At 46.6% G+C, this 23880-nt stretch overlaps 2 protein-coding genes across 2 annotated transcripts; both read left to right on the forward strand.

The window, feature by feature from the left end:
* The first annotated feature begins 1499 nt into the window (after positions 1-1499).
* Positions 1500-3640, forward strand: LOC120707512 (cytochrome P450 72A15-like). Its single transcript, XM_039992416.1, has 4 exons — positions 1500-2248; positions 2390-2634; positions 2737-3121; positions 3215-3640. The coding sequence occupies exons 1-4, from the start codon at positions 1715-1717 to the stop codon at positions 3638-3640; spliced, it is 1590 nt and encodes a 529-aa protein (XP_039848350.1). The 5' UTR covers positions 1500-1714.
* A 15269-nt stretch (positions 3641-18909) lies between these two features.
* LOC120707513 (cytochrome P450 72A15-like) lies at positions 18910-21568 on the forward strand. The gene is made up of 4 exons (XM_039992417.1): positions 18910-20176; positions 20318-20562; positions 20665-21049; positions 21143-21568. Exons 1-4 carry the CDS (start codon positions 19643-19645, stop codon positions 21566-21568), a joined length of 1590 nt encoding a protein of 529 aa, XP_039848351.1. The 5' UTR covers positions 18910-19642.
* Positions 21569-23880: the final 2312 nt, after the last annotated feature.

Consider the following 23880-nt stretch of genomic DNA (forward strand, 5'->3'; position numbering starts at 1 on the left):
TGCCGTCCTTTTCCAAAAACAAAATTCGATACTTTTGCGATGAGCATCATGCCATGGTGTTGACCTAGATGACCGGCACTAAGACAGAGCTGGGCATACCAGTGCATTAGTCATGATTGTGATGATTGTGATGTATAAGTTAAAGTATATTTACTCATAAAAGAGTTAAAATATATTCAAATTCTATGTATTATGGTATATAAATAGAAACTATATTTGTCTAATCCTTTCCATTTTAAACTATAAGTTACGTTAGTTTTGTTCTAACACAAACTTCTCTATGTTTGATCAAGTTTATAGAAAAATATATAAATATCTACAATATTAAACTAGGTTCACTAGATAGACTAAAATATGTCTCATTCTATATTTTTCATAAATTTAGTCAAATTAGATGAATTATCTTTAGAACAAAGATAAAACAAACTATAATATAAAACAAAGGGAGTGTTAACTAGGAAAGTATAACCATAAATCACTTGCCCGTGAAGTTGCACGGTTGATAGGCAAGTTGTTCCTAATTTTTTTTTGAAACACGGTACAGACGTAGATATTGATATACGCGCGCTTACACTTACCCCTATAAATACACGCACTTAAACACTGCCCTTATAAGCATCTCCGAGTAATTGAGTTGCCAGATCCTCGAGACTGACGGAGTCACCACAGACACCTCACTTGTCGAGGGGCATGTCCCCTACCACTGGAAGAACATTGCCGATTAAATCCTGAAATAAAATCCAAGAAAACAGAAGCAGTTCGCACCTATAATTTGCACAACAAGAAACTTTACCAGCTGAGCGTATTCCTAAATGTTTCTTTCAAATTTTTGTTTTCAACTTTTATCTCATTTTTTCTGATTTTTGAAATTTAGTTTTAATTTTTAATGAATGTTTGATTTCCAATTTTGGTCGGTATTTTGCTTCCTTTATTTTTATATAAGTTTGTTATATAAATTTTGTTTTGTAGTACAAATTTTTTTTCTACAAAGCTATGTGATTGAACAAATTTGCATAAACAAATTGTTATACAAAAGCTTGTCTGTATTAATTTTTCTATATAATTTATTTTGATTCAGAAAAGGTTTAAGAGGCCAGGGTGCAGGGAACGTTCGGAAATACTGCTGGAAATTCACCGGTAGGATTGGAACTCGCCGGCAAATTAGCAGGCCCGACCCACCCCAATCCCCAAAAGTAAAAAATGGTAAGAGGCTGACCGAGGATACATACATGTACATGTACATGTACTACTTGATGTACAATTTACTCTTTTATGAAGCCATCGCGATACGAAGCCACCTTAATGCTTAATATTGTATTCATGGCACTCTGACTCTGCCCAGCTTCGAATTAGCCAAAGGCAATCTGAGCTCATATATAGCAACAAAAAACAAGACGAAGCTGCAAGGAAGCGACGGCTGACACATGGGCGGTGCCCGACCCGAGCGTCATTACTTCCTCACCAATCCAAGGATCCTCATTGTCAGCGCAATGGCTTCTCCACCAAGTTCCTTTGGGAGCAACAAGGCATGGCTGACTGACCAGATTGTCCCATTAGTCTTACACTCACCTCAACAATAAACAAATGGGGTTAATCAACCCAAAGGGCCTCTATTTAACCTGAACCCAAATCCCGTACTATACACAAATCAAGTCCACTCGCATAGGATACAAACTCTTTCTTCTCCCAGGCCACTCTGGTTGTCGTCAGAGCAATGGTTCTTGGAGCGACGCTTGCCGCTGCGGCCTCATCGGTGCCATGGAGCTTCCTGCTCGGCGGTCTCCTGGGCCTGGCGCTCCTGTGGAAGGCCGGCCGGCTGCTGGACCAGATGTGGTGGCAGCCTCGGCGGCTCGAGCGGGCGCTGCGCGCGCAGGGCATCCCCGGCACGTCCTACCGCTTCCTCGCCGGCGACCTCAAGGAGTACGGCCGGCTGGCCAAGGAGGCCTGGTCCAAGCCTTTGCCGCTGCGGTGCCACGACATCGCGCACCGCGTCATGCCGTTCGTCGACAACCTTGTCCGGGAGCACGGCAAGATGAGCATGTCCTGGTTCGGCCCCAACCCCAAGGTGACCATCGTCGATCCTGAGCTGAGCAAGGACGTGCTGTCCAACAAGTTCGGTCACTTCGAGAAGCTCAAGTTCCCGGCGCTGTCCAAGATGCTGGGCGGCGGCGTGGCGAGCCACGAGGGCGAGAAATGGGTCAAGCACAGGAGGATCCTCAACCCTGCATTCCATCTTGAGAAGCTCAAGGTAATCAAAGTTCCTGATACAATACCAATTTCCTTTTCCTGTACATGTTGTCATGTTTCATAAATCTAAAAAAATCGTGGTCGAGAGTATGCATAATTAATTTGATCCTTGGAATCCGTGGTTGTGCCTGTCGATTTGCAGCGCATGCTGCCAGCGTTTTCTGCGTGCTGTGAAGAGCTAGTCAGCAGGTGGTCGGAGTCCCTCGGCTCGGAGGCTTCGCTGGAGCTGGACGTTTGGCCTGAGCTGCAGAACCTCACTGGAGACGTCATTTCTCGCACCGCATTCAGCAGCAGCTACCACGAAGGAAGAAGGATTTTCCAGCTGCAAGCCGAGCAAGCTGTGCTTGTCATGACCAACATTCGGAAGATTATGATTCCTGGTTACATGTGAGTTAGTACTTCAAAATACATGCATATAGTCCTATACATTAGTGTTTGCCGGCATTCTTAGTCCTATACTAATTTTTTTTCGGGGTTTACCTTTGTCAGGTCCTTGCCAACCACAAGCAACAGAAAGATGCGCAAGAACAACAAAGAGATCGAATCAATTCTAAGAGAAATAATCGGGAAAAGAATTCGAGCAATGGAACAAGGCGAAAGCACCAAAGATGACTTGTTGGGCCTACTCTTGGAGTCAAACATGAGAGAAACAGAAGAGAATGACCAATCGAGCATGGGGATGACAATTGAAGATGTTATCGAGGAGTGCAAGGTGTTCTATTTTGCAGGAATGGAGACCACATCGGTGCTGCTCACGTGGACAATGGTTGTACTAAGCATGCACCCAGAGTGGCAGGACCGTGCGAGGGAGGAGGTGCTAGGTTTGTTTGGCAAAAACAAGCCTGAGTACGAAGGCTTAAGCCGCCTCAAAACTGTAAGTACTTGTTTAGTAGGTTACAGTGTTTTTTTCTTCTAGAAACGACTGCGCAATTGGAAGATTTGTGACTTATTGCTGATACATGTGCAGTTGACCATGATCCTTTATGAGGTTCTCCGGTTGTACCCTCCAGCCATTTCTTTTGTCCGGAAAACATACAAGGAGATGGAGATTGGAGGCATCACCTACCCTGCCGGTGTGATCTTGGAGCTGCCCGTGCTCTTCATTCACCATGACCCGGATATCTGGGGAAGTGATGTGCACGAGTTCAGGCCAGACAGATTTTCTGAAGGGATCTCCAAGGCGTCCAAGGACCCAGGCGCATTCCTCCCGTTCGGTTGGGGCCCACGCATTTGCATTGGTCAGAACTTCGCCTTGCTAGAGGCCAAGATGGCGCTGTCCATGATCCTTCAGCGATTTGAGTTCGAGCTAGCACCGTCATACACTCATGCGCCACATACCGTGATAACACTACATCCTATGCATGGTGCCCAAATTAAGCTCAAAGCAGTATGATGAAAGCATGGTGTTCATCGGTAGTGGCCTTAGCTTGTTTGTATAGATGTAACATAGAAATCAAATAGGCCTTTCCGCGTTGATGTTGGAAATAAATTAATTTCAATGGACTTTTGTGCTTTCATGTATCATTGGTCCTTATGTTCTTTTACTCATTGAACATTTGGATTTATAAATCTTTTTTATAAAGCATTGTTGGATTGTAAATTACTACATTATTAGTAAGGCAAAATGTGTTTTGGCCATTGCTAGATGAAGAGATAATGTTGATATTACCATTCGTACACACGTGGTTGAGTATTGTCCATGATTCAGAATTATTGAGTATCAAGTTATCTGTTGCAAACTGAACTACCTGCTACATACGACCTGACGGCCTTGTGCCTTTCCGAGTTATATTTACGGAGCGAGAGTCGGAGTTTGAGTTCACTATTTTCTTCAAGGGTTCCTTTTGAAAACAAAATCTTATCATGTAACTCAGGACCTCGTGGTAGTGTTGTGTGTTAACTAGGACCTTAAGATTGAACTATTGTTGAACCTGTAAAGAAAATGGCCCTTAAGCTACTATGTGATTTTGGTGATTGAATAACAATATAACCATTGGGACTAATGTTTTGTCGAGATATACCTTTGAAGGTGTTTGTTAGGTCCAAGGATGTAATGGAAGCCATTGAAATGATCAAGTATGAAAAACCTCACGAAGAAACGAAGCAAAACAAACACGAAACCTCACCAATGCACTAGATCGACCGACTTATTCGGTGAGGGGCAGAAGAGGACCAAATCAATCGGTGATCAAAGGAAACTGAAGCAGAAGGTTCTGGATTGACCGATTCATTCGATCAACAAGTACCAAGGGTACAACCGAATAAGTTGGTAACCCTAGGAACTTGAAGAAGTTTGTCTCTAGAATGACCAACTCATTTGGTCACGCCCATGAGGATAGTCACCCAACCAGCCGATGAGGATGGAAGGAAGAACAACAGCATTGGAATGACCGATTCGTTCAATCATATCCTTCTAAGCACGACTGAATAGGTCTTCTAGGCTTGTGGGGCTCGGGAGTCAGCCATCCAACGGTTACTTGCATAGTATAATCGACTCATTCGGTCTATGCATTGTGGAGGGACCGAATCAGTCGGTCAAGGCCGTTTTTCTACCCGTTAGAGCAAAGGCTAGTTTCTTTGGTTGGGTTATGAATACCCCTTTAACTAGCTATTTCAAGTGTGGGGAAGGCCCATCGGCTATCCACGGAGTTACTCGACCGGGAGCTTGGCCCTTGCACAGGAATTCCCTCGTGAGGGGCTCCAACGAGGATTAGCGGAAAGGGAGAGCTTTCCGATACCTCCACACAAAGTCGTCATATCGGGAGTTTGCATTCTCTACCTCATTTATATTCTGCATTACTTCTTGCACTTACTTTCGACGTTTACCTTTCATAGAATTGCCTTGTGTAGTTTATAGGATTGGAACATAAGTGCAAAACTTTTATGCAGTATAAATAGCAACACGTAAAAAAACCTAGTGCATATCTAGATAGATTTTGGAACAAGTCTTTCATATGTGCTTGGAGCCTTCGGTTTTAAACACCTAATTCACCCCCTTCTTAGGGTGTCATGTTCAATTCCTTTCAGAGTCACATCACCCTGATCAGCCAGCAGCTTATTCATTTGTTGTCGGAGTTTATACTTTGTAGACAATTGATCAATCATTATTTGAAGCTAGATTTTTTTTATTGTCCCCTGGCTACTGTAATTTTGAGTAGATTCCGAGGACCATAAAAGTTATTACTATAATTTTGAGTAGGCAATCATATCCATTGGATGAGCTGGTAGATATAGTTAAATCCTGATAGGCCTAATATAAAATATAATTATTCTATAAAATATGGAATAATAAGACACCAAAACAGATGGTACACTTTTGGTTACCATAGATTCTAGAGTCTTAAGGACCAAAACATGAAATGGGTTTTGATAGATAACTTGTTTATCAATATAGTATTTAATTTCAACTACATGGAGGAGGTTTTATATATATCGATTTGATTATAAACATCAGAAAATTGTAGAATCCATCAGTTTACACTCATTTGGTTAATTATTCCCTTAAAGCTTTACAAAGTTTATCACAAAAACACATGATTTTTGTCAGATATGATTTATCAGTTTACACTCATTTGGTCGCATATGATTTTGCGATCTTGCTCCAATGATAATTCAGAAAATAACATAAGTAGGAGTGTGGCGATGGTGGCACCAAACAAGAATGTAGCTGACGGATGGGATGATCTGAACTCCAAGGAGTGGCTCCGAACATGTGAATCAAGAATCTTAGCACGAACAGGAGAGAAGGGAATTGAACATGACATGCGATTTTGGTATAGGGTATGCTGCGACAATTTTTTCATATACAATTCGGTATTAACCCATATAGAAACGGTATACTCTATAAACAAATCAAAATCTACTAAAAGTTTTGGTATACATTAGTATAAATAACATGTGAAGTCTTAAATTCAACAATTGAGAGCTATTAAATATGTAGTTCTAAAATGTGCATAAAGGAAACTTACACATATAAAATAGTTCAAAGATGATTCATCTTCATACAAGTCTCGGTTATGTCACCTTAATCACTTTGATGAAAATGTCATATTTAACGTATGACAAAACAATCATCTAACCACACTATCACCTAACTTATTTTAACCTAAAGCCTTTGTAAGAAGAGACAACAGGTACATGTACGAAAGAGGTAATCAGGCACGGAGCGCTGAGTCAAAAATCAGACACGTTCACATCAGTTTGCCTTGGAAACTGGAGCGGTGGACTGGTTCACTAGAGCCGTGGCCCTTATCCCTTGGACAGGCAGCGGCGGATGATGCTATGCGGCAGGCAGGGGATGGAAGGCTGCAGGCCGCAAGCGGCTGGCGTACCCAACGCGGTCGTGCCTCATGCTGCGTACCCCTCTAGCAGAAATTAGAATAGGAAGCGGAAGTTTTTTTTTTAACACGGTCATCTACTGGCCCACAGGGCCACAGGGTATGCCGCGGCCCAAGTGGCACACCCGTGGTTCCGCCACTGATTCACGCAAGTGAAGAGGACATGGAGGTGGAGTGGAACACGATACCGGCAAGAAGGTGGTCATCGGATTCTATTACTGCCGAACCTGCACGCCGGACATTTCCCATGTCGTACCCCTAGCTATCCAAGCTCCCGTTGTGCAGCCGACCCTGGCCGATCTTGATCAAAACAAACAAGACCTAAACAAGTTTGTAAGGGATAACTTATTTATAAATGCAGAATTGTATTTGAACTATATAGAGGAGCCCTTGTGTGAAGCTAGAAAATTAAGAGAAATTATGGAATTCATCACTAGCGAAGCTTATTAACCCCTATTTCTTAGGCACCTTTGAGCTCTAATTGCAATTTACGAATTCTCAAATGACTTGTGCTCTTACTAAATTCAAACCTGAGCTCATCGTCGCATCGACTGGTTAAATAAATTTGAAGCAACACCGGTCAAACCGTCACATGGTGTCGTGTCAGTGCCAGTAATAGTTTCTTCTTCACCAAGTTCGTAACAGCTAGGCATTATGTGGCCCACCGCTAGTTTGACCAAAATGCAGAGCAAGTCTTACACTCCAAGAAACCTTAAACAAATGATCACAACGAACAGCTATCATACGACCAAGTGACACCTCTATATAACCTCACTCCTGATGCCATACCATGCATATCCTTGTCTAGTCAAAGTCGTCCACTTTATTTGCATAATCAGCAGCAATGGTTCTTGAAGCGTTTGAGGAACGAGAGTACTCTATCCTGCTTGTGATGAGTGAATGGTCAACCGTGCGGTGTGATCATGCGCTTGGTCTTTGGATTGCAGGTACACGGGCGTCGAGTGTCGACGGGGAGCTGCCGTGGAGGTGCTGTGGCCGATGGACCGTGCGGTGGACGGCGGTGAAGGGCAGCCGGGACCGGAGCTCGGACCGGGCGGCAGCTGTGGCGTCCACTCCTGGATCGAGGGCGCAAGCGGCGATGGAAGGCGGGTTTCTTGATTTGCGCCACAAAACCAAGGAGGCGGACGGCGGTTGAAGACGCCAAGTCGTGGAGGTGACGGGCATCGGTCTCGGGACTGACGGAGGCGACGGGCGTTGACGGCGTCTAGGGCCTCGCTGCGGGCGAGGAGGTGACGGGCGTCGGGCGGCGTCTAGGGCCGTCAGAAGGCCGAGGCGGGAACGGCGTCTAGGGCCACGACGCGGAGGCGGGAATCTTCCCGCGCGTGAGGTTTTGGCGGTTTTCTCAAAACCGGCCACCTACCCGGGTTTCGCGGACCCTCCAAAACCGCGGACTGGATCTTCATCAAGATGGCGGCATCGCGGAGAAGACTTCGTTTCGAAGAAAGAACCTCGGCCGTCGGATGAGATTATGTACAGGGGTTGCTGCAGGCCAACCGGTCTGACCGGTCCCTGGCACCGGTCTGACCGGTCTAACCAACCGGTCTGACCGGTCCAGCGTACCGGTCTGACCGGTCCCGCGGGTATAAATACCCCTTCACTTGTGTTATGTCAAGTGCGGCTTTTGTATTGCGTCCGTGAATTGTTCTGTTCCCTAGGCCGCCGCCCCTGCGTCTCTCTCTCCCTGTTCATCTCTTTAGGGTAGATTTGAATGTTGTTTGTGTGAGAACTCTTGTGGATTTGATTGGGAAAGGAGGCCCTAACCTCCTCGTGCCCTCTGGGCGGTTGGAATCAATCCATCTCCTCGTTTTGTGTCTTGTTTGATGAAATTTCGATTTCGTTTTTGTTGCACTTGGTTGCGAGAAGGTTATGAGTTCTTTGCTATGATTCCTGTGCTTCTAACTCTGTCCTAAACCCTCTGGAATCACTGGCTGGTTCGAATTCGAGTTCTTGAGTTTTAGAGAAATCCCAATCCCTTTTAATCTCCTCTATAATTCTCAAGATTTGTTGATCTTTAGGACGAGATCTTTTGGGGATATGTTCACGGGGTAGGGCGAAGCAACCCCCAGGTTTCACCGATTTTCGTGGTCGTTTGCTCGAGATTCACCGTTTGAATCCAATTTCTCGGGGGTTTTCTGGGTGCTACCGGTCAGATCGGTAGGCAAGACCGGTCAGACCGGTCTGCTTGCTCTTGAACAGCCGCGACCAGTCAGACCGGTTCAGGGCACCGGTCAGACCGGTCCTGGCTGTTCAGATTAGCTGTTTTCCCCATTCGCTTCCGATTTGCTGCGTGGTTTCGCTCGCTTGTTCGAGGACTTTTGTGTTGGTTTAGCTTTTCAGTAGCTACCCGAAACTTTGGTCAGAACGCTTGAGGGCTTGGGTGATTTTGGGACATAGGCTGACGATTCGAATTTCGAAGAAATTTTTGATCGGCTCCCATTCACCCCCCTCTGGTCGCCGGCTTCGGTCCTTCAATTGGTATCAGAGCTTGGTTGAGATTTTCAGTACCTTAACCGGTTCGAAAATCACTCGGCGACCATGGCGAGTCTTGGTAAGATCCCGGTGTTTTCCGGTGAGGACTATGCCTACTGGAAGGTTCGCATGAGAGCTTTCCTGCAGAGCATGGGAGCCGATGTCTGGGAGATTACCACGAACCAGCTTTACGAGGTGCTGGCTGTTCGGACCACGCCTCTTTAGGTGACCCAGCACGAGGCTAACGCCAAGGCTGTCAATGCCTTGTTCGCTAGCGTTTCTCGTGCGGAGTTCTCACGTGTCCAGGGTTTTCAGGAAGCCCACAAGATTTGGACGTGCCTTGAGAACTACCACGAGAGTACACCTCAGGTGAAGGCCAGACTGTTCGAGACTCACCAGCGTGAGTACGAGAACTTCACACAGGAGCCGGGTGAGAGCATTGACCTGATGTTCAGTTGTTTTCAGTCGATTGTGAACAAGGTCAATCCGAACAGATCTGCTGGTGCCCTTGAGTACACAGAGCACGAGAAGGCTCTCAAGTTGCTCTACGCACTTGACTGCTCTGTGTGGGATCTCAAGGTGAACACGATCATTGAGTCTGCAGGCTATGAGACTCTGACCGTGAATGAGCTTTTCGGCAAGCTCAAGGCCACGGAGGTGGATAACCAGACACGAGCCAAGCCCAATGGTGCCCCTCCTTCCAAGAGCGTCGCTCTTGTGACTGGCCCAGGTGGATCGAGCTCTAACGCTAACTCTACTCTTGGCTTTTCTCTTGCCTTTTTGCCTTCTGTTTCAGATGAGCAGCTGGAGACGCTGGGCGACGACGACTTGTGCCTCCTCATCAGCAAGTTCCAGTGCATCTACCACAACAGGCAGAGGAAGAAGAACCCCGGGTGCTACAACTGCGGCGATCTGAACCACTTCGTCGCCGATTGCCCCAAGAAGTCCGGCAGTGGCCAGAACAACTCCTTCGACTACTACCGCCACCGCGACCACGACGAGGGAGGCTCCAACAAGGAGCGTCGGCGCCACAAGCACCGCAGTCGTGACCAGGGAGGACGCTTCGACAAGGAATCGCTCAAGAAGCGCTTCCAATACAAGGCCAAGAAGCGGGAGAAGGCCTTCCTGGCGCAGCTCAGCGACCTCGACAAGAGCTCCGACACTGACCGCTCTTCTTCACCGACCTCCGACGACGACGACAAGAAGAAGAAGAAGCGGGACAAGGAAGCCACCGGCTTCATCGGCCTTTGCTTGGCGGCCGGTCGGCGCAAGAGCTTCTGCACCATGGCAGGCGAAGCCGATGGTGCTCGTGCGTCTTCGGGTGGACATGCTACACCGACGCACTCCGGCTCTTCTCCTGGATCCAAGAGCGATTCAGAGGTAAACTCCACGATCAATCTGCTTGATACAGAGGTTAGGGAGTTGTACGCCGCTCTCGACAACCAGAAGAGGCTGCTTAAGGAAGCAGCTAGAGAGCATAGAAAGCTTAGGGCTGAGCTGGCTTGTGCTAGGGAGAAATCTAGTGAGGATGAGTGCGCTGGCTGCATATATCACATGAATGATCTTATTGCTCTCCGTGCCAAGCATGATGAGAATATCGCGAACTTAGATGTTGTTAAGGCTTCGCTTTCTGACGTGTCTCACGAGCTAGCCAAGGCCAAGCATGAGCTTGAACTTGTCAAGGACGCTCCCATTGTTAGTGATGTGCTTGAATGCGATGAGTGTCCTATCTTCAAGTCTGATCTATCATCTTTGCAGTCCAAATTTGCTACTGTTGTTTGTGAACTAGAGGAGCTTAGATCTAGGCCTGCTTTGCTTTGCGCTTGTAAGCTTTGTCCCACGCTTAGGTCGGAGCTAGAGGAGAAGAACGCTTTGATCAAGTCTTTTGGAAAGACTAAGGTCATAGAGTCTAGCCCACCTATTGACTGCTCTGTTTGCCCTGGTTTGATTGCTGATTTAGATAGTCTTGCGGTAGAGAAAGCCAACTTGGAGAATGAGAACACATACCTTAGGGCGATTCTGAGTTGGGTTTCTAGCAGTGAGCCGCAGTTGGGCATGATGATTAAGCAGTTCAAGCGTGGTGATGGGTTTGGGGTTGGTTACACATACACAAAGTCAGACTTTGACAGGTTGTATGGTAAGATTGGTAAGGCTGCTGGAAACACTGCTAGCACGAGCACACAGCCTTCGCTTGTTGACCCCGCGAATGGTCTGCTTAAAGAACCACTGAAAGCACCTCCGCAGAAGCAGGTTTGGGTTCCAAAGCCCAATGAGCTGAGGAATCCCCTCGACACGCTCCCTGCTTCCATAGCCCAGGTTGCCCAGAAGAAGAGGGCAGCTCCTCCCCGTCCGCATGCTAGGCCTCCACCTCTCAAGCGTGAGGTGAGGTACCACTGCGAGTTCTGTGACAGGGAAAGTCACCTGGAGGAGTTTTGCTTCAGGAGGAAGTGGACTGTGAGGCGTGAGCAGGAGAGACGGAACGCGGACATGTACTCTGCTCGGGTGCATGGTCCTTCTCGGCGTGGTGGTAGGCAAGATGCTAGGGCGCGCCGTGTAGGTGGAGGTCAGGGAGACGGTGGTGGTTACCATGCTCCAGCGGGTGGTCGCTTTGCCGGCCGTGCTCATGGTCGTTTTCAGTACGGCTATGGACCACGGGACCGAGGCTTTGGAGGAGGTTTTGAGGCTCCACGCTTTCCTTGCGGTGGTGTTTGTCAGTCACGCGGTAGACGGGACGGGGGATACGCTTTGTCTGGTTTTGCTAACCCTTCTGTAGAGTAAATGGCTTGACACTGGTTTGCTTCTCACTTTGCTAACCCCAGTGTTGAGACATTTGCTCACCCCTTGTCTCACTACTGATGTGCAGATCGGAGGCTTGGAGAACAGGTGGATCATGGACTCCGGTTGTTCGCGCCACATGACCGAAAATGACAAATGGTTCTCCAGCCTCACCCCGATGCGCTCAAAGGAGTACATTGTATTCGGGGAAAATGGAAGAGGAAGGTATGTGGACTTGGCGCTGTTCGAGTTTCTGATCGCTTTACCCTGAGAGAAGATGCTTTGGTTTCGAATCTTGGTTTTAATTTGCTCTCCGTCTCGCAACTTCTTGATGAGGGGTTTGATGTTCGCTTCAAGGAGGGATGTTCGCGTGTTTTGGATTCCAGGGGAGATTTGGTTTGCCGGATTACACCTCGCGATCGGGTTTTCTTGGTTGACTTCTCTGGAACTCCTTTTGGCCCTTCTCATTGCTTGATGGCTGGTCCTTCTTCTGATTTGTGGAAGTGGCATAGGAGACTAGGACATTTGAGCTTCGATTTGTTGTCGAGACTGAGCTCACTTGGCCTGATCCAAGGATTGCCCAAATTGAAGTTTGAGAAGAACCTTGTTTGCCATCCGTGTCGTCACGGTAAGATGATTGCCACATCACATCCGCCTGTTAAGCAGGTGATGACCTCTCACCCTGGAGAGTTGCTACACATGGACACAGTTGGTCCTTCTAGAGTGATGTCTGTTGGTGGGAAGTGGTACGTGCTTGTGATTGTGGATGACTTTTCTCGCTATTTTTGGGTCTTTTTCATGAGAACCAAGGATGAGGCTTTCGAGTTTGTTCGAGACTTGATCTTGAGGTTGAAAAATGAGTTACCTCAGGCCATGAGAGCGATCCGCAGTGACAATGGCACAGAATTCAAAAACGCTCGTTTTGACGCCTTTTGCAGTGATCAAGGGCTTGAACACCAGTATTCTTCTCCCTACACTCCACAGCAGAATGGAGTTGTAGAGCGGAAGAATCGGACGCTGGTTGAGATGGCGAGGATGATGCTCGATGAGCATAGGACTCCTCGCAAATACTGGGCTGAGGCGGTAAACACCGCTTGTTATGTGTCCAACCGTATTTTCTTGCGTGCTTTCATGCACAGGACTTCTTATGAGTTGCGGTTTGGACGCCAGCCCCATGTTGACCATCTCAGAGTTTTCGGTTGCCGGTGCTTTGTGCTGAAAGATGGAAATCTTGATAAATTTGAGTCTCGCTCGTCTGACGGTGTTTTTCTCGGTTATGCTTCTCACTCTAGAGCGTACCGTGTGCTGATTATTGATACTAACATCGTCAGAGAGACTTGTGAAGTCACTTTCGACGAGACTGCACCATGCAATTCTTCTGTCTTTGAAGTTGCAGGAGATGATGAGCTCGGCACCTCCATCTTTGAAGATGAGGAGGAAGAAGCTGCAGAGGGCGACACTGAGGCTACCACGCGTGCTGTGGACCTAGCTATCTCTGCCACGACCTCGAACGATGACGACGACCCCAATCCGACTACGTCTACTTCGCGGGAGTTGTTCGAGGAGGTGACTCAGGCTTCACCAGCTGCACCTGAGGAGACCCCAGCTTTGGTTGAGGAGGAGGCGACTTCGACACGGGAAGCACCGCGACACATTCAGCGCCGCCACCCACCTCAACAGATGCTAGGTGATCTCAACGAGCGAGTCATCAGGTCCAAGGTAACAAGTATCGCTGGTTTTGCTCATTCAGCGTTTGTTGCCTCTTTTGTGCCCAAAGATATTGGACACGCTCTTTCTGATTCTAATTGGGTCAATGCCATGCATGAGGAACTTGAAAATTTTGAAAGAAACCAAGTTTGGGTTTTAGTCGAGCCTCCACCTGCTTGTAATCCCATCGGAACGAAGTGGGTTTTCAAAAACAAGCAGGGTGAGGATGGTTTGGTTGTTCGGAACAAGGCTCGACTTGTTGCCCAGGGGTTTTGCCAAAAAGAGGGTATTGATTTTGAGGAAACTTTTGCCCCTGTTGCTCGTTTGGAAGCTATTCGAATCTTTCTTGCATTTGCTGCTTCCAAGGGTTTTAAGGTTTTCCAAATGGATGTTAAATCTGCCTTCTTGAATGGTTTTATCGAAGAAGAGGTTTATGTGAAGCAACCCCCTGGTTTCGAAAATCCCAAGTTTCCAAACCCTGTTTATAAACTTCAGAAAGCTCTTTACAGTTTGAAACAGGCACCTAGAGCTTGGTATGATAGATTGAAAACCTTTTTGCTGGCTCAGGGCTTCAAAATGGGATGTGTTGATAAAACTTTGTTCCTCATGCGATCTGGCACTGATTTCCTTTTGGTTCAGATATACGTGGATGATATTATCTTTGGTGGCTCTTCTCACACTCTTGTCTCCAAGTTTTCTGAGCAGATGTCCAGGGAGTTCAAGATGAGCATGATGGGTGAGTTGCAGTTCTTCCTCGGGCTGCAGATCAAGCAAACTCCTCAGGGCACTTTTGTCCATCAAGCCAAGTACACTAGAGACTTGCTGCGGAAGTTCGACATGAGCGACTTGTCTCCTCAGCCGACTCCTATCAGCACATCGACGGCGCTTGATGAGGACTTGGACGGCGAGGCGGTGGATCAGAAGGAGTACAGGAACATGATCGGCTCTCTCCTGTACCTGACGGCGACGCGACCGGACATCCAGTTCAGCGTCTGCCTCTGCGCGCGGTATCAGGCTTCGCCGCGCACCTCCCATAGGCAGGTGGTGAAACGCATCTTCAGGTATCTGAAATTCACCCCTGAATTTGGTCTTTGGTATTCTGCGGATTCATCTCTGGTTTTGGTGGGCCTTTCTGATGCCGATTTCGGTGGGTGTCGGTTGGATCGCAAGTCGACATCCGGCACTTATCAATTTCTCGGTACATCTTTGGTGTCTTGGCCCTCTCGCAAGCAGGCTAGCGTAGCACTTTCTTCCACAGAAGCCGAGTATGTTGCCGCTGCTAGCTGCTGCTCCCAGATACTTTGGATGAAACAAACCTTGCAGGATTATGGATTGAGTTTCGGTAGGGTTCCCATCTTTGTAGATAACATGTCAGCCATTAGCATTGCAAAGAACCCTGTCCTACACTCCAGAACCAAACACATAGATATCCGGTTCCACTTCCTGCGAGATAACCATGAGAGAGAACACATAGACCTGATCCATGTCCCTTCAGAGAGGCAAACCGCAGATATACTAACCAAACCGCTAGAGCAGGACACCTTTGCTCGCTTGCGAGGGGAGCTTGGGGTTTGTTACCCCTTTTGATCGCTGACTTTTGTTTTGGTTAGCTTGGTAGGTCTTTGTTTTGCTTCTCTTTGTTTTCTAGGTTTGGTAGTTGCATTGTGCATATGCATTGTACGTGTTTGCATTTTGCATTGTCTCACTTGCACTAGCATTCTTGAATACATTGCTATGATCTTCTAGTGCCTGCTAGTGTGAGTTGATAAACTTGATCTTGTATAGCTTGCTCCATTGTGTATATGACATCATCTGAGTTAAGCTATTTTGATTTGAAAATCTGAAAACATGATCACCCTGTCTTGGCTACTAGCATGTTAGGGCATGTTGATGTGCTTTGCTATCTTATTTATGCTAGTGTGCCTTTTCGTTCAGCAATTCGTACTTGAAATAATCTAAATCTGATAAAATTGCTTGAACTATTCTTGAAATGGATTGAAAAGATCCAGGTGGGATTGCTTGTCGCACTGATCGAGCTTTCTGGACGGCTCACTTTGCACTTGTGAGAACCCGAGCAAGGCTGTGCATGACTGAAACGAGTGCTTTAAGCTTCTGATTGTCTTTTGGCATAGGCTTGGCCTCGTTGCTAAGTAAAGCATGACAAGCTTTCAACCCCTGGCATTAAGAATTGATTGAGATAATTTTGGTTGAAAAATGAATGTGTGCAATATGCTTCTGGTTGGTTTGGCTCACCTGTATGAGTTGGAGTAGCACTCCTTTCCATTTCCTACCTGTTAGTGCTAGATCATGGGTGATGTTTTTATTTTTCCTAAACTGAACTTGCCTAGCTCTAGACTGATTTGATATACCATGTTGAGCTAGATGCAGGTCTGGGTTATGGATGCACACGTGCTTGAGACTAGATGTTGCTCATATCTTTGTATCCCTGAATGCTTTCACTTACACCTCTTGCATCACATTCATTGCATAGCATCTGTTCAGGGGGAGTCTCAGCTTCAGGGGGATCTTTAGGTCTTTTTAGGCTCGATGTGTGCATGTGCCAACAAGGGGAAGAATTTTGAGAGAAGTGTTTGAACAAGGGGGAGACTTGTTTGATTTTTGAAAAACTTGTTGTGCACAGAGCTTTGAGAGTGCATCATTTTGGAAGAGTTGCACATGTGAGAGGGAAAAACTTCGGTTTGGGAGTTTCTGCTTTGTTTTGGCTCCTAGTTTCCTCGTTTTCCCTCTGCTTCTTGCATGACTGCATCGAGCGTTACCTCTGTCTTTGAGGAGTCATGTTTTGGCTTTTGATCGATTGCGTCGAGCCGTTGCCCTTGTCTTAGGGGATCGATTTCTGCTTGAGTAAGTGACTGTTTCTGCCTTTCTGAGCTTTTTGTCACTTGCCTGAGTTCTTCACTTCTTGCTTCTCTGTTTATCACTTCTCTGCTTTCAGGTGGTGTGTTGACAATGCACTCATCAAGGGGGAGATTGAGGAACGAGAGTACTCTATCCTGCTTGTGATGAGTGAATTGTCAACCGTACGGTGTGATCGTGCGCTTGGTCTTTGGATTGCAGGTACACAGGCGTCGAGTGTCGACGGGGAGCTGCCGTGGAGGTGCTGTGGCCGATGGACCGTGCGGTGGACGGCGGTGAAGGGCAGCCGGGACCGGAGCTCGGACCGGGCGGCAGCTGTGGCGTCCACTCCTGGATCGAGGGCGCAAGCGGCGATGGAAGGCGGGTTTCTTGATTTGCGCCACAAAACCAAGGAGGCGGACGGCGGTTGAAGACGCCAAGTCGTGGAGGTGACGGGCATCGGTCTCGGGACTGACGGAGGCGACGGGCGTTGACGGCGTCTAGGGCCTCGCTGCGGGCGAGGAGGTGACGGGCGTCGGGCGGCGTCTAGGGCCGTCAGAAGGCCGAGGCGGGAACGGCGTCTAGGGCCACGACGCGGAGGCGGGAATCTTCCCGCGCGTGAGGTTTTGGCGGTTTTCTCAAAACCGGCCACCTACCCGGGTTTCGCGGACCCTCCAAAACCGCGGACTGGATCTTCATCAAGATGGCGGCATCGCGGAGAAGACTTCGTTTCGAAGAAAGAACCTCGGCCGTCGGATGAGATTATGTACAGGGGTTGCTGCAGGCCAACCGGTCTGACCGGTCCCTGGCACCGGTCTGACCGGTCTAACCAACCGGTCTGACCGGTCCAGCGTACCGGTCTGACCGGTGCCGCGGGTATAAATACCCCTTCACTTGTGTTAGGTCAAGCGCGGCTTTTGTATTGTGTCCGTGAATTCTCTGTTTCCCCAGGCCGCCGCCCCTGTGTTCCTCTTCCTCAGTTCATCTCTTTAGGGTAGAGTTGAATGTTGTTTGTGTGAGAACTCTTGTGGATTTGATTGGGAAAGGAGGCCCTAACCTCCTCGTGCCCTCTGGGCAGTTTGAATCAATCCATCTCCTCGTTTTGTGCCTTGTTTGATGAAATTCCGATTTCGTTTTTGGTGCACTTGATTGCGAGGAGTCCATGAGTTCTTTGCTGTGATTCCCGTGCTTCTAACCCTGTCCTAAACCCTCTGGAATCACTGGTGTGTTCGAATTCGATTTCTTGAGTTCTTGAGAAAACCTCAATCCCTTTTGATCTCCCCCATAATTCTCTCGATTCGTTGATCTTTAGGACGAGATCTTTTGGGGATATGTTCACGGGGTAGGGGCGAAGCAATCCCCCAAGTTTCATCGGTTTTCGTGGACGTTTGGTCGAGATTCACCATTTGAATCTAAGTTTTCGGGGGTTTTCTGGGTGCCACCGGTTAGACCGGTAGGCAAGACCGGTCCAGCGCACCGGTCAGACCGGTCCAGGCAGATCAGTTCTGCAGTTTTCCCGAGTCGCTTCCGATTTGCTTCATGGTTTCGCTCGCTCGTTCGAGGCCTTTTGTGTTGGTTTAGCTTTTCCATAGCTATTCCAAACTGTGACCAGAACGCTTGAGGGCTTGGGTGATTTTCGGGATATAGGCGGACGGTTTGAATTTCGGAAGAAATTTTGATCGGCTCCCATTCACCCCCCTCTGGTCGCCGGCTTCGGTCCTTCAAAATAGAAACTATATTTGTCTAATCCTTTCCATTTTAAACTATAAGTTACGTTAGTTTTGTTCTAACACAAACTTCTCTATGTTTGATCAAGTTTATAGAAAAAAATATAAATACCTACAATATTAAACTAGGTTCACTAGATAGACTAAAATATGTCTCATTCTATATTTTTCATAAATTTAGTCAAATTAGATGAATTATCTTTAGAACAAAGATAAAACAAACTATAATATAAAACAAAGGGAGTGTTAACTAGGAAAGTATAACCATAAATCACTTGCCCGTGAAGTTGCACGGTTGATAGGCAAGTTGTTCCTATTTTTTTTGAAACACGGTACAGACGTAGATATTGACAAACGCGCGCGCACACTTGCCCCTATAAATACACGCACGTAAACAATGCCCTTATAAGCATCTCCGAGTGATTGAGTTGCCAGATCCTCGAGACTGACGGAGTCACCACATACACCTCACTTGTCGAGGGGCATGTCCCCTACCACTGGAAGAACATTGCCGATTAAATCCTGAAATAAAATCCAAGAAAACAGAAGCAGTTCGCACCTATTATTTGCACCACAAGAAACATTACCAACTGAGCGTATTCCTAAATGTTTCTTTCAAATTTTTGTTTTCAACTTTTATCTCATTTTTTCTGATTTTTGAAATTTAGTTTTAATTTTTAATGAATGTTTGATTTCCAATTTTGGTCGGTATTTTGCTTCCTTTATTTTTATATAAGTTTGTTATATAAATTTTGTTTTGTAGTACAAATTTTTTCTACAAAGCTATGTGATTGAACAAATTTGCATAAACAAATTGTTATACAAAAGCTTGTCTGTATTAATTTTTCTATATAATTTATTTTGATTCAGAAAAGGTTTAAGAGGCCAGGGTGCAGGGAACGTTCGGAAATACTGCTGGAAATTCACCGGTAGGATTGGAACTCGCCGGCAAATTAGCAGGCCCGACCCACCCCAATCCCCAAAAGTAAAAAATGGTAAGAGGCTGACCGAGGATACATACATGTACATGTACATGTACTACTTGATGTACAATTTACTCTTTTATGAAGCCATCGCGATACGAAGCCACCTTAATGCTTAATATTGTATTCATGGCACTCTGACTCTGCCCAGCTTCGAATTAGCCAAAGGCAATCTGAGCTCATATATAGCAACAAAAAACAAGACGAAGCTGCAAGGAAGCGACGGCTGACACATGGGCGGTGCCCGACCCGAGCGTCATTACTTCCTCACCAATCCAAGGATCCTCATTGTCATCGCAATGGCTTCTCCACCAAGTTCCTTTGGGAGCAACAAGGCATGGCTGACTGACCAGATTGTCCCATTAGTCTTACACTCACCTCAACAATAAACAAATGGGGTTAATCAACCCAAAGGGCCTCTATTTAACCTGAACCCAAATCCCGTACTATACACAAATCAAGTCCACTCGCATAGGATACAAACTCTTTCTTCTCCCAGGCCACTCTGGTCGTCGTCAGAGCAATGGTTCTTGGAGCGACGCTTGCCGCTGCGGCCTCATCGGTGCCATGGAGCTTCCTGCTCGGCGGTCTCCTGGGCCTGGCGCTCCTGTGGAAGGCCGGCCGGCTGCTGGACCAGATGTGGTGGCAGCCTCGGCGGCTCGAGCGGGCGCTGCGCGCGCAGGGCATCCCCGGCACGTCCTACCGCTTCCTCGCCGGCGACCTCAAGGAGTACGGCCGGCTGGCCAAGGAGGCCTGGTCCAAGCCTTTGCCGCTGCGGTGCCACGACATCGCGCACCGCGTCATGCCGTTCGTCGACAACCTTGTCCGGGAGCACGGCAAGATGAGCATGTCCTGGTTCGGCCCCAACCCCAAGGTGACCATCGTCGATCCTGAGCTGAGCAAGGACGTGCTGTCCAACAAGTTCGGTCACTTCGAGAAGCTCAAGTTCCCGGCGCTGTCCAAGATGCTGGGCGGCGGCGTGGCGAGCCACGAGGGCGAGAAATGGGTCAAGCACAGGAGGATCCTCAACCCTGCATTCCATCTTGAGAAGCTCAAGGTAATCAAAGTTCCTGATACAATACCAATTTCCTTTTCCTGTACATGTTGTCATGTTTCATAAATCTAAAAAAATCGTGGTCGAGAGTATGCATAATTAATTTGATCCTTGGAATCCGTGGTTGTGCCTGTCGATTTGCAGCGCATGCTGCCAGCGTTTTCTGCGTGCTGTGAAGAGCTAGTCAGCAGGTGGTCGGAGTCCCTCGGCTCGGAGGCTTCGCTGGAGCTGGACGTTTGGCCTGAGCTGCAGAACCTCACTGGAGACGTCATTTCTCGCACCGCATTCAGCAGCAGCTACCACGAAGGAAGAAGGATTTTCCAGCTGCAAGCCGAGCAAGCTGTGCTTGTCATGACCAACATTCGGAAGATTATGATTCCTGGTTACATGTGAGTTAGTACTTCAAAATACATGCATATAGTCCTATACATTAGTGTTTGCCGGCATTCTTAGTCCTATACTAATTTTTTTTCGGGGTTTACCTTTGTCAGGTCCTTGCCAACCACAAGCAACAGAAAGATGCGCAAGAACAACAAAGAGATCGAATCAATTCTAAGAGAAATAATCGGGAAAAGAATTCGAGCAATGGAACAAGGCGAAAGCACCAAAGATGACTTGTTGGGCCTACTCTTGGAGTCAAACATGAGAGAAACAGAAGAGAATGACCAATCGAGCATGGGGATGACAATTGAAGATGTTATCGAGGAGTGCAAGGTGTTCTATTTTGCAGGAATGGAGACCACATCGGTGCTGCTCACGTGGACAATGGTTGTACTAAGCATGCACCCAGAGTGGCAGGACCGTGCGAGGGAGGAGGTGCTAGGTTTGTTTGGCAAAAACAAGCCTGAGTACGAAGGCTTAAGCCGCCTCAAAACTGTAAGTACTTGTTTAGTAGGTTACAGTGTTTTTTTCTTCTAGAAACGACTGCGCAATTGGAAGATTTGTGACTTATTGCTGATACATGTGCAGTTGACCATGATCCTTTATGAGGTTCTCCGGTTGTACCCTCCAGCCATTTCTTTTGTCCGGAAAACATACAAGGAGATGGAGATTGGAGGCATCACCTACCCTGCCGGTGTGATCTTGGAGCTGCCCGTGCTCTTCATTCACCATGACCCGGATATCTGGGGAAGTGATGTGCACGAGTTCAGGCCAGACAGATTTTCTGAAGGGATCTCCAAGGCGTCCAAGGACCCAGGCGCATTCCTCCCGTTCGGTTGGGGCCCACGCATTTGCATTGGTCAGAACTTCGCCTTGCTAGAGGCCAAGATGGCGCTGTCCATGATCCTTCAGCGATTTGAGTTCGAGCTAGCACCGTCATACACTCATGCGCCACATACCGTGATAACACTACATCCTATGCATGGTGCCCAAATTAAGCTCAAAGCAGTATGATGAAAGCATGGTGTTCATCGGTAGTGGCCTTAGCTTGTTTGTATAGATGTAACATAGAAATCAAATAGGCCTTTCCGCGTTGATGTTGGAAATAAATTAATTTCAATGGACTTTTGTGCTTTCATGTATCATTGGTCCTTATGTTCTTTTACTCATTGAACATTTGGATTTATAAATCTTTTTTATAAAGCATTGTTGGATTGTAAATTACTACATTATTAGTAAGGCAAAATGTGTTTTGGCCATTGCTAGATGAAGAGATAATGTTGATATTACCATTCGTACACACGTGGTTGAGTATTGTCCATGATTCAGAATTATTGAGTATCAAGTTATCTGTTGCAAACTGAACTACCTGCTACATACGACCTGACGGCCTTGTGCCTTTCCGAGTTATATTTACGGAGCGAGAGTCGGAGTTTGAGTTCACTATTTTCTTCAAGGGTTCCTTTTGAAAACAAAATCTTATCATGTAACTCAGGACCTCGTGGTAGTGTTGTGTGTTAACTAGGACCTTAAGATTGAACTATTGTTGAACCTGTAAAGAAAATGGCCCTTAAGCTACTATGTGATTTTGGTGATTGAATAACAATATAACCATTGGGACTAATGTTTTGTCGAGATATACCTTTGAAGGTGTTTGTTAGGTCCAAGGATGTAATGGAAGCCATTGAAATGATCAAGTATGAAAAACCTCACGAAGAAACGAAGCAAAACAAACACGAAACCTCACCAATGCACTAGATCGACCGACTTATTCGGTGAGGGGCAGAAGAGGACCAAATCAATCGGTGATCAAAGGAAACTGAAGCAGAAGGTTCTGGATTGACCGATTCATTCGATCAACAAGTACCAAGGGTACAACCGAATAAGTTGGTAACCCTAGGAACTTGAAGAAGTTTGTCTCTAGAATGACCAACTCATTTGGTCACGCCCATGAGGATAGTCACCCAACCAGCCGATGAGGATGGAAGGAAGAACAACAGCATTGGAATGACCGATTCGTTCAATCATATCCTTCTAAGCACGACTGAATAGGTCTTCTAGGCTTGTGGGGCTCGGGAGTCAGCCATCCAACGGTTACTTGCATAGTATAATCGACTCATTCGGTCTATGCATTGTGGAGGGACCGAATCAGTCAGTCAAGGCCGTTTTTCTACCCGTTAGAGCAAAGGCTAGTTTCTTTGGTTGGGTTATGAATACCCCTTTAACTGGCTATTTCAAGTGTGGGGAAGGCCCGTCGGCTATCCACGGAGTTACTCGACCGGGAGCTTGGCCCTTGCACAGGAATTCCCTCGTGAGGGGCTCCAACGAGGATTAGTGGAAAGCGAGAGCTTTGCGATACCTCCACACAAAGTCGTCATATCGGGAGTTTGCATTCTCTACCTCATTTATATTCTGCATTACTTCTTGCACTTACTTTCGACGTTTACCTTTCATAGAATTGCCTTGTGTAGTTTATAGGATTGGAACATAGGTGCAAAACTTTTATGCAGTAATAGCAACACGTAAAAAAACCTAGTGCATATCTAGATAGATTTTGGAACAAGTCTTTCATATGTGCTTGGAGCCTTCGGTTTTAAACACCTAATTCACCCCCTTCTTAGGGTGTCATGTTCAATTCCTTTCAGAGTCACATCACCCTGATCAGCCAGCAGCTTATTCATTTGTTGTCGGAGTTTATACTTTGTAGACAATTGATCAATCATTATTTGAAGCTAGATTTTTTTTATTGTCCCCTGGCTACTGTAATTTTGAGTAGATTCCGAGGACCATAAAAGTTATTACTATAATTTTGAGTAGGCAATCATATCCATTGGATGAGCTGGTAGATATAGTTAAATCCTGATAGGCCTAATATAAAATATAATTATTCTATAAAATATGGAATAATAAGACACCAAAACAGATGGTACACTTTTGGTTACCATAGATTCTAGAGTCTTAAGGACCAAAACATGAAATGGGTTTTGATAGATAACTTGTTTATCAATATAGTATTTAATTTCAACTACATGGAGGAGGTTTTATATATATCGATTTGATTATAAACATCAGAAAATTGTAGAATCCATCAGTTTACACTCATTTGGTTAATTATTCCCTTAAAGCTTTACAAAGTTTATCACAAAAACACATGATTTTTGTCAGATATGATTTATCAGTTTACACTCATTTGGTCGCATATGATTTTGCGATCTTGCTCCAATGATAATTCAGAAAATAACATAAGTAGGAGTGTGGCGATGGTGGCACCAAACAAGAATGTAGCTGACGGATGGGATGATCTGAACTCCAAGGAGTGGCTCCGA

Source organism: Panicum virgatum, chromosome 5K, assembly GCF_016808335.1.
Source record: "Panicum virgatum strain AP13 chromosome 5K, P.virgatum_v5, whole genome shotgun sequence".
In the NCBI taxonomy this organism is placed as follows: domain Eukaryota; kingdom Viridiplantae; phylum Streptophyta; class Magnoliopsida; order Poales; family Poaceae; genus Panicum; species Panicum virgatum.

Excerpts from the sequence above, each read along its gene's own strand:
- LOC120707512 (XM_039992416.1), top strand. The coding sequence starts at position 1,715 with ATGGTTCTTGGAGCGACGCTTGCCGCTGCGGCCTCATCGGTGCCATGG. Across the intron at positions 2,249-2,389 it reads TCCATCTTGAGAAGCTCAAG|CGCATGCTGCCAGCGTTTTC; the intron begins GTAATCAAAGTT and ends GTCGATTTGCAG. Across the intron at positions 2,635-2,736 it reads ATTATGATTCCTGGTTACAT|GTCCTTGCCAACCACAAGCA; the intron begins GTGAGTTAGTAC and ends TACCTTTGTCAG.
- LOC120707513 (XM_039992417.1), top strand. The coding sequence starts at position 19,643 with ATGGTTCTTGGAGCGACGCTTGCCGCTGCGGCCTCATCGGTGCCATGG. Across the intron at positions 20,563-20,664 it reads ATTATGATTCCTGGTTACAT|GTCCTTGCCAACCACAAGCA; the intron begins GTGAGTTAGTAC and ends TACCTTTGTCAG. Across the intron at positions 21,050-21,142 it reads GCTTAAGCCGCCTCAAAACT|TTGACCATGATCCTTTATGA; the intron begins GTAAGTACTTGT and ends ATACATGTGCAG.